The following is a 10601-nucleotide window of genomic DNA, read 5'->3' as shown; positions in this document are numbered from 1 at the left end:
TTTACCTATCGATCTCTAAGTCTTTAACCAAGATCCACTTTCATGGTTCACAAGAAGCCTATCTATTTGTTTTAGGAAAATATATATAACTAAATACAAAAATGCCTAATCAAAATGTATTACTGAAACTACGAAAGGTGTGTTGATCGAAAAAATACGAGGATAAATTAAGTGAAAGATATTTTCTTATTGAAAGCGGTGTTAAATCCGGTCGCTACACTACAAAATTTATGTCAGATAGAGAGTCAAACAATTTTGCTCAGTAGATTGAAATTTCTGTCAAAAGATTTGCATGACGCTAAGCCCAGGCGAGGCTTTTCAGGCTCTTATTTTTTTGTGCCTCTGAGTTACATACTAAAGCATGCGATTAATTGGTATTATACTTCAATGCTATGTCCTCTAGTTTGGTACCCAGTCGCGTAATTCAGATCACTCATCAATTATATTCAACGTAAGCATTTCCCAGGGAAATTCTTCAACAAGGAGTGATGTTGATCAACTTCTGTACAAGTGGCCGAAGCCATAGTAGCTATTGGAAATTTATTGACGTTCTTTCGTCAAAGCAAAATGAATGGCAAGCCTTGTAAAATATTCGTTAAAATGAGATGTGACAACTGAAGATAAAGAACAACGCGAGCAGTATATACAGACGACGTTTGCGAGTGGGTTGTGTGAGACATCAATGGCCATAGTTCACAGTCTCATTCACTCCTTGACGTGGTATATTCATATCAATGGAGACATCAAATCGTGAAACATCTGTCTGCTGAACATGTGTAGATTTCAGGGAAAAGTTAATAATGCTTGCAGTCCTTTTCAGAGTAATGTTTTATATGTTTGTGTTAAACTCTAGGTACGAAATCGATTTTATTGTTACGCTCCAACAAAACTTGAGTGACCAGAAAACGAGTAGATTGGTGTTGAGATAACACGAGCTTGCTGGCACACATCTGCTGTGCGTGCGATCTGGTTCAACTCTAAGGTCCAGTCAAATTTTGCTATGTCTATTCAACAATTGTTGAATATACTGTCAAATAATAAGAAAATAATGGTGTACTCGCTATTGTCAGTGGATCATATGAACTGTAAGTATTTATCTTATCATTTATTCCATTGCGTAACTTTTTTCCGTTACCAGAAAATGGGTTGCTGCCGACATTTAACAAAATTTTCTCCTTACGTAAGACGGGCCATTAAATAGTTAGTGCTTTAATTTTTCCGAGTTTAATTTAAGAATTAATTCAAAGAGCTATGAAATCGTCGAATTGTTTCGATAATTTTGACCTCTTCCATTTGGGATTTCATGCTCTTCTCATGCATCTTATTGATATCTTGACCAATGATCGGATATCGTGAACACCGTACAACCTCCAAAAAGAGTAATAATGCGTGTTTAAAATGTACCTTAGCACTCTACTAACCATTAACAAACAAATCACATTTGCCATCTAATTCACCGGTAAACACGAGTTCCCAGCAGGAGTGCTCAAGATCTCATCTCATCTTCGAGGTCTCTGCTTGGTGGTCCACAGTCGCGACTAACGTGAAGGCCAGCGCGCGTCATTTCGCATCGCGGTGGACAGTTTGGACGCGGGGGCGATGTCTGTGAAGTACATGGCAGTTTTCTAACAATTTCTGACAATCGGTGCCGAATCCTGAATGTGAATAAATTGAGCAGCTTCTTTAGTTGCCTTATTTAAATGTATAAAAATTATTTTATGTTAGTCCTAATTTTATAATCAATAATTAATAATATAATTATAATTACATCATAATTATAATTATATTTTGTTAATAATTATTTATACTTCACAATGTTTAACCATAGAATTTAACTTTTAAGTTAAATTTGCCATCTTTTAAAGAACATTTCTTTAAACATTTGCCATCTTTTCCAATTGTGATGTAATTAAAGGAGCATTTGGGAAAGAAACGCACAATAAATTTTTGGTCCTGACGCGGCAACTACACAGAGGGATACAAAACAGATGAATATTTAGAAAAGAGTATATTTCGGTAGCACGTAAGATGGCAACAGTGACTGCCACGCGATATATACAAATTAAACAAATTAACAAACACAAATAGCATCTTGCACTCCAGTTCAATATAACATTGACGAAAAGGAATATCAACAAATAAAATTTACGGCCTCATTTTCCTTTGAAAAATTGCATTAACCAATTCCACGACACTAAGAACAATTTCACCGTCGTAAAAATATTTCATCAACTACTGAAGAAATTTTAGATATTTCAATTATTTCCAACTGAAAGTAAATTCATTCAATTCAGTAGGAGTTTCGTTAACAAATTCCGATACTAAATTTCGATTGAATTCAACTAATTTATTATAATTTCACAACATGAGATTTTATTGAAAATAAGCATAATTTTTGGAAATCTAGTGAAGTTTAAGCTAAACGATGAAATTTTAATTTTTAAAATATGGTAAATTCAGAATTTGTCCATATTTGCAACTAATTCACAGCTGGGTAAACAAGGATATCTACAAACAGTGATATTGCCATATTTAATAGGATCCAGACTCGATGACCATGATAAAAAATCATAAAAATTCTGCGCACATTTTTTTCATACCATAGTAAATATAGTAACTACAGAGCACCAGAATATTATGGACTTCATGTTTTCCGGAGGTAGAAAGCATGCAAGCAAACTCATGAAGAGCTTACCGCAATTTATGTAAACTGTTCCATACTCTGACAGCATACAATTTAGAAATTCATTTGATGTAATCAAGTGAATGAATTTACACAACTAGACACTTTTTCCAACTTCTGAGGTTTTTCAACAGCTAAAAATTTTCCACGTGATTCGAAAAATTAAGAAGACAATTTTGATAAAAAAAACGTATCTGTATTTCGTATTTGTCAGAAGCCAGCTTTAGCAGAACAATGTTTCGTTAATCACACATTCGATAATTGGACAAAAATTGTTTTCGAATCTTCAATCATATTTTTTCACTTCGCTTTGGAAAGCCCAACGAAATATTTATTTTCTATTTTCCCAGCCCATGTAATTTCGATTGCATTGTCAATCCATTTCAGAGTGGAAAAATTTTACAAAACTTTTGACAGATGACGAAATCTAGCGAATGGTGACACATGTAGACCAATCCATCACAACGACCGAAAGCGAGATGTTTTTTACTCTGACGATGAACGTCGGGTTAATTTACATAACAAAACACAAAAATTATAGAAATGTCTAAGCGAATAAACCTCGGTCTGGATTTCAACTGTATTGTTCTTCAAGCCTTCAGTTGATGAAACAATTTGTTTTCTTGAAATTTATTTAATAAAAGTAAATTATTACCTTATTTCAAATCAGTGCACCTTACCCGGGGGGTTTTAAATTTCCATCATTTGACGATCCTTCCAAAATTCTAAATACAGGACAAGAAGCATAAACCTGCCAGTTATAAGTAGAGATGAATTGCAAAGTCAACAGATGGGCCAGTATTTACAGCATAGCCGTCATATGTACACGGGAGCTTCCTTATCTCTGTTTGTACGTAGCAACATTCTTCACACTAATTATGACCGACCATATTGGGGCGACGATCGACTCCTCAGAGTTATATACGAAGCACACGCTTAGCGAACTTCTATTCACAACTGGAAGTTACCAGTAACAAGTAAGTATAAGAGGCTGATTTTGCTCTTGCGAATTCAAGGTGGATTTTAAAATTGTTGCAACGGACTTAAAATTTTTAATGGCATAATAAGAGCTTGATCTGAAGTTGGCATTTACGAATGAGTAATGTTTAGTTTAAATTAATTTTCCAAATCAAGCTGTGACTCTTCGATTTTTCCATACTTTTAAAGAGTAGCGATGTACACCATACATTCAGTATTACATTCTCAGTATGTTCAAACTTTAAAAATGTTAAACTATCCACTGCAGACTATTACATTTATCATGTGAATTTTCAGATAACTTTTAAGATCTTTCCGGATAAAATTATTTGACACCTGAAAATTTTTTCTCACCCAATAGAAATTAAAGAATCTTGTGTTTAAACTAAGATAAAATTCATTATACGAAAAAACATTTGGATGATGCTGAAACGAACAGAAATTTTGTTCTTATTAAGAGAAGAGTTCCGTCATTCTAACATCGAAAAACAATTAAGAAATTTTATTTGAGTTGAACTCATGACTTTCAAATGTATTTTACAGAATAAATAGAAAGTAAACGTTGAATTATAACTCAAAAATAAAGAGAACACTATTTTTTCTTATCTCAGAACAACTGCTGACACCTCATGATCTTATAACTTTGGAGAGTGATAAGATTGAGAAGATTTTTGTTCAACTAGGAACACCTTTGTCTAGTAATTAAAAGCCAAATGTGAAACTTGGAAATGTATGCGAGACCGTACTTAATTCTTCGAATCGTGGATTAACATATAAGAAAACGAGTAAACGAGTTTTTTTATATGAAAAACACGTATGACATTTTCGCAACAGAGCTCCGTGGACTCTATACATAGGACTTTAGTAAGCGCTACTTTTCTACAAGTTGCCAATATATCGAAGACACCAAAGTTCTCATTTGATCGCTAACTAAAAACATTTATTAAGTATTTTCTTATTAGTGACGATATTATGTGGTATATGAATGTATACATATGATAATTATTCCGTGGCTGCACTAACCTATTAAGAATGACAATACTTTTTCAAGTAAGTCAGCTTTGTGTCTTTGGTGTATGCCGCAAGTAGTGGCTTAGTGGTTTTTAAACGAGAAATATTAATTAATAGGAAATACAGCGCGATTAAACAAGCTATGACAGATAAAGAAACTAGAATACTAAAGAAAAAATTTGGAGGGCGCCAAAAAATTCTTTACACACTGTACACACATGTAACGAATGCTGTGCTCTCCGTATAATTACATGCACGCATATTACACAATATTGCATGGTCTCCATATATTAGAGAACATAAATGATCGTAACAGATCACAATAACAACCTAATTTATAAATAAAAATTCTTATTTGCAGAAAAATAAAACTTAATATACCCAATTACGAAAATAATTTTCTAAGTGATGAAATAGATGAAAAGTTAGCGTTCGTTTGATGGAAAAACGGACAATCGCCAACGGGGCAATTAAAGTTTGAGGATCCATGTCAGAGAAACTAGAGTGCCAGCACAGAGAGCAGTCAAAGACCGCCTCCAAGAGTCGAGAGACTCTTTGCAAAAAAGTATTTGTTTTTACTTTGCTCTGTTGAAGGCAGTCTAATCAAGAGGGCATTAATAGCAGTAATATAAGTTGGCTTTGTCATACAAGTACGCCGGCTAATGAGGATGCCAAGTCTATGCTGTTTAAAGACCTTAGACAAATCTCGCCAACACTGTTAAATCGGACAAAACAGAATTTGAAATGGGGATGACTTAGAGGTTAGGTATTGAAGCGAGGAGAAGCACACGTTACAGCTCGTCTGTGCAGCTCGAACTGGTATCAGAATAACCAACCGTTAGCAGACGACTGAAACTTTGGGGAACAAAATTTAAATCCGAAATCCAGGGGGCGTGACTTCACTTCTCAGAAATCTTGAGCGAATTTGGAATTTCCGGACGCCTGTCGAGCCCATTGACCATTTTTTCGATAGATTTCAGATCAGATGCGATGGTGGCCGCATGAGAATGCCCGTGGGAAGCCACAGAGCGCCGCACTACTTCTTCCAATCGCGATGACGCCTTTGGGCTGACGGCAGAAAAGGCAGAGGAACCACTTAGATGAGAATCCCCGAATAATGATGACGACAGAGAGGATACTGAAGATAAGGCTGATGATGAGAGCGAGGACGTTAGTGAAGAAGACAGAGAAGAGGACAAAGATGACGATAATGCGGCTGATAAAGAGGAAGTAGACGAGGTAGGTAAATATGGAGTAAATCGAGGAGGTTTAAGTCGTTCGGGAAGAATAGGTAGAGGAGCAGATGGAGACGTAGTCGTCGCAGGAGTAGCAGGGCTTAAAGAGCTGGAATTTAGCCTGTCAGTGATGCTGCTGCTCGTTGGCGAACTGGAATTGGTTAAACTGGTGTTTGAAGCTGTTAATCCTGCCAATCCTCGATAGGCATGGGACCCGAGGAGGTGGTGGTTCGCCAGGAGATTGTGCGCGAGAAGGAGGTTGTGTGCAACCGGTGGGGATAACGGAGAAGAACCAGCGTGATGGTTACCAGACCCTGGAGAAGACCCTAAAAATTGCAAAGTGGAAGGACTCAAGCCGGACGCAGCGGAGGCTCCATGGAGCATGAGGCCTGGAAGACCAGCCAACGCCGGCATTCCAGGATACAATCCATGAGGATACAAATAAGGAAGTAGGTGTGGAGGTTGAAATGGCGGACCAACTGTAATATTAGGAATAGGGTCAACAGGATTGGTACTTCCAGAATCTTTCTCGCAAGCGACTTTTTTCAAAGCCGCTAGATTTGATACCTCGTCCATGTCAGGGGAATCCAAATTACTTTTTCTTTTCATCGTCTCTCGAACTATGTCTTCAGATGCGTTGTTGTTTGTCTCTTCAACAGACACGTCCGAATCCATAAGTTCTGCAAGCAGAGAAACCCCAACGATAACAATGAAGCTATTTAGATTGTGAACGGGATACACTAATTTCTCATTAGAGAATGAAAAAATTCACTTCAATTATAAGTATACTAAATATAGGTAGTACAAAATTGAGAACTTTAAATTGGAAATTTTCATCATTACTTGGTTCAAAACCCTCTGCATGTCACCAAAGCTAAAATGTTCTTCAGTCTAAAGTTTTAGTGCATTTTAAGTCTTAATAACGAATTCATCCAATTAAAACGAAAAGCTCGCCCAACCTGTAAAGTGGATAAAACTCCCCGCAACAACTTACCATGGGAAGATCCGTCGTTGTGATGATCTTCTTCGTTGCCCACCACATCCACTCTCTCATCCTCCTCTTCTTCCTCTTCGTCTTTTTCGGACGAGTCCATCGTCCCGATGGTATCGAAGCCACGGATGTTCGGCAAGGCAATCTGGTGGTCGACCTTCATGTCGTTGCTACCGTTGCTGGGGCGGTTAGAGCAAATGCGTGTGCTGTAGAGATGAGAGAAACTGAAGATTTGAGAAGAAGGTTATTGTCAAGGAAGGGTCGTGCAACAGAGATTATCCTACTGCTCGTATCCTCATTTTCCAATCCTCATTACTGCATGTTTTGTCAAATTTTTCATTTATGTTCTAGATATTTTACTCAAATGTTTTTTCGCCGATTATTGAGGAGACTAAACGGGCATCGAAATTATTGCTTTCTCATAATATTATTATTGAACTCGGTCAAAATTGAACAATGGGGACATATGAAGTTCCTGCTGCTATTGCATTTGTGAAAAAAAACATGAACTTAACTTAACATAATTATAATTCCTCGAGTGTCCTACAATTCAGGTGTGAGCAAAATTCTCCCTCGATACCTGGAATTAAGCTTAGATCTGTGAGCTTTGCGAGCGTTCCGAATGAAACTAATTCTATTTCATCAGTTTAAAATCCATTTTACTGACTTACCTACCAAGATTTATTTGTTTGAACTATTTTTTAAGCCAAATAATTTTTAATTCACTTTATAGCTGCACATGAACAGTCCTGTAAAAACTAAATCAAAACCTTAAAAAATGTATAGAATGAATTCGACATGTTACACACAAGAAATGTAAAAGCTAAACCCATTCAAGCCTTAGGAATGCCTTCTGGGTAGAACATGACAAGAGTGAAACGGCAACTTTTCTCAACGCGCGTCTTTACAGAACTCTTTGCTTTAGCTCGCTACTTGGTCTGGGGTAAGGCGCGCTTCCTAGGCTAGTAGAGGGAGTCAACACGCTGAGGAAATATTGCAGCACGACAGTGAGACTGACTGTTTACATTCACTTAAGAAACGATTGAGCCTAGCTTATATGAAAGAAGCAATTCCATCAGTCAGTAGACTTAGCACTTGAGGTTGCCTTTGTGACACTGTCGGTCCGAGTGTACGCTAGCGAAATCCTTGGCATAGGCACGGTGCTATGTGCAGGTGCACTTGCTACCAATTGCTCAGTCAATACAGCCTCTACTTGCTTGAGTGTCGATAAGCACCAACAGAAGCACTAAAGCCTCTCTACCTTATTATAAGATCAAATGAAATGGCGGCAATGCTAGGAACTTTCAAGATGGAGGCGCTCCTTGCTCGAGATCACAGAAATCGCAAAGAAAGATTAAAATTGACGAGCATTTATTTGCTGTTTCCACTCAGTGTATCCAAAAAAAAAGTGGAATACATAGTCGCGGTAAATCCTAAATAATGCCATCATTCCAGTGAAAAAAAAAATTTAGACTTTAGTGAAGCAGTATATATTCCTAATAACCAACTTTGTGCTAAAAGAATCCCAGTACAGTAAAAATTAAAATATAATTTAAAAAAGTTTATATCAGATTCTAGCAGTGCTTACTTTTTCTCTCTTTTGCCTGCTCCTGTGTCCCTGAAGCCTTTGGCGAATGGATTGTAGTCTATCTTCAGCTGCGTTATCTGGAGAAAACAATGGGAAATTTATTGTATTTTTTTCGAAGCTGATATACACTTAAAAAGAAGTTCGGTCGCCTACTCCTCGATTTTCTGTCTGGAGTCTGAATTAACAAAATATGCTGTGAAGAACAACAATGCTGAAAATAAATCACGCTATGAAACTTTTAGAAATACAACGAAAGATTAGGTCAGAGTTAAGTGCATAGTATAAAGGAACAATATCTATATTTCATTCGCACAACGCAAGTTCACAACGCACGTACGCACGCAGGCTTTGTGTAATCGTTATTTGTGCTGGAAAATATCTCATCTTCTAACACCATACGGCTGCGGGTCTGTGACGGCAGTCAGCGCCGTATAATTATTGCAAACTTCAGGGCGACACAGTGACACGCAATATGTGTCAAGTGTCAAGGCGTGACATGACATCGTCACGGCACAGTGCCGAGAGAGTGCCATTCTCAGCCGCATCACAACACGCGACCGCCACACGCACGCATGTTAACACGTCCCAATATTCTGAGCCTGGCTAAAATAAATTAAATTTAATTTGGAGTTTTGACGTTGCCGGAATTCTGTAGACGTTGCCGGAATTCACTGATAGAATGTGACTAAAAGAACTTCTCAAATCTGAAGGTTTGAACTGACTGATTTCCTAGGAAAAAAGTTTTCCTAAGTGAAACGTTCAGTACGATGTTTTCAAATTTTACATAGAGTATATTTAATCTCCATCTTGTATTGTGCACACATTCTTGCCGCAACATTTTCATACGTAAAATAATATTTCTAGGATCCCTGCAAACATTTATATATTTTTCTGGAAGCAAGAAAGCTCGGCGTATGATAACACGCGTCTCAGATGCAGCGAATGAAAGGAGATATTCTGGAGGCTCGTCATAAAATTTCTTTGAAGAGCCTCGCGGCGTCCCTACGTACATGCGAGTCTGACCGACAATTTAGGTTTGCTGTCCAGTCTTTCCCATAGAAACCCAGTGAGCGCGGCCAATCAATAAGGGACCGCTGCTGTAGAAGAGGAAGAGAAGCAGGAGAAAGGGCCGAGGGCAGTATGTGGTGGAATGAGGGAAGCGAACCGCACGAAAATAAAACTCATTTATGCAAAAAAAATCACTTTTAAGGAGGAAATAAATTTGCCGTAAGAAGTAAAAACTAAAGTAAAGAAAACACAGTAAAAGAGATGCATCAACGATACATTTAAACCCCTTGACAAGTTAGGACATGTGAAGAACATACAACTTGTAAATACACGACTCCCCACAAAGTTCCAAATTTCACCGAATTTAAACATTTCTTTGCTTCATACATGATCTCTCTTACCTTTTCATTCTGATATGCAGTGACAGCTAGGAATTCAGTCTCCTTAAACACGTAGGTTCTGAAGGTGGAGTACGGCAGCTTCAAGATGTCGTTCGCTCTAACCAGATGGAACCGAGGCTGATATTTGTGCATCGAGTTCAGTATTGTCTGTAAAGAGAAGAAAAACCCCGGTGTTACAATAAAGATCATTGATCTCTATGATTATCACAATGCAAATATTTACGCAGTTATGCACGTCAATGTAGCCAAAATAATGAAGATAGGACAGATCGAGCATTAATATTCGACGCGTACGATAACATGTACGACAGAAAAAAAGATGTAACCTCGTGTGACAGATGTCATGCAAAAAAAAAAAAAATATTCACAAGATAAAATATTCAGATGTGACATAATGGGCATTGGCAGTGCAGATGTGTTTTCAATGTCGTCCTAACTCATCCTCCAGCATATCAAATAAAAATATCTGAAATCCGTTAGCAAGCAGGGGAACGGTAACGTAGATACGAGTTATAACAATCACACTGTACGAGTTTCCATGCTGGAGCAGAAAAGAAGGCCAGAGTGCCACAAAAAAAATGAGGCAATTGTTGCCACTTGTCTGTAATTTGGGCCTCATTTTCTGGCCATTAGATGGCCAAAAGGCGCGAGGCTGCGAGGCGTTGGGCGCCCACACAACAGCTCTGCTCTTGTCCATATTAAAGAG

At 37.7% G+C, this 10601-nt stretch overlaps 1 protein-coding gene across 3 annotated transcripts in view; it reads right to left on the bottom strand.

The window, feature by feature from the left end:
* Window positions 1-4171: 4171 nt before the first annotated feature.
* LOC108678029 (optomotor-blind protein) overlaps window positions 4172-10601 on the bottom strand; it is a 72428-nt gene continuing 65998 nt past the window's right edge. For 2 of the 3 annotated variants that reach the window (XM_018166361.2, XM_018166363.2), the window contains 4 exons: window positions 9896-10042; window positions 8487-8563; window positions 6902-7122; window positions 4172-6587 (listed from right to left, as the gene is read on the bottom strand). In XM_018166361.2, coding sequence (XP_018021850.1) covers window positions 5572-6587; window positions 6902-7122; window positions 8487-8563; window positions 9896-10042 — 1461 coding nt within the window. In that variant the 3' untranslated portion in view covers window positions 4172-5571. The remainder of the gene's footprint in view (window positions 6588-6901; window positions 7123-8486; window positions 8564-9895; window positions 10043-10601) is intronic. The other variant, XM_018166362.2, reaches the window with a different exon arrangement.

Source organism: Hyalella azteca, unplaced genomic scaffold, assembly GCF_000764305.2.
Source record: "Hyalella azteca isolate HAZT.00-mixed unplaced genomic scaffold, Hazt_2.0.2 contig5888, whole genome shotgun sequence".
In the NCBI taxonomy this organism is placed as follows: Eukaryota; Metazoa; Arthropoda; class Malacostraca; order Amphipoda; family Hyalellidae; genus Hyalella; species Hyalella azteca.
Note: the sequence above shows the minus strand (reverse complement) of the source record. Positions and strands in the feature narration are given on the sequence as shown.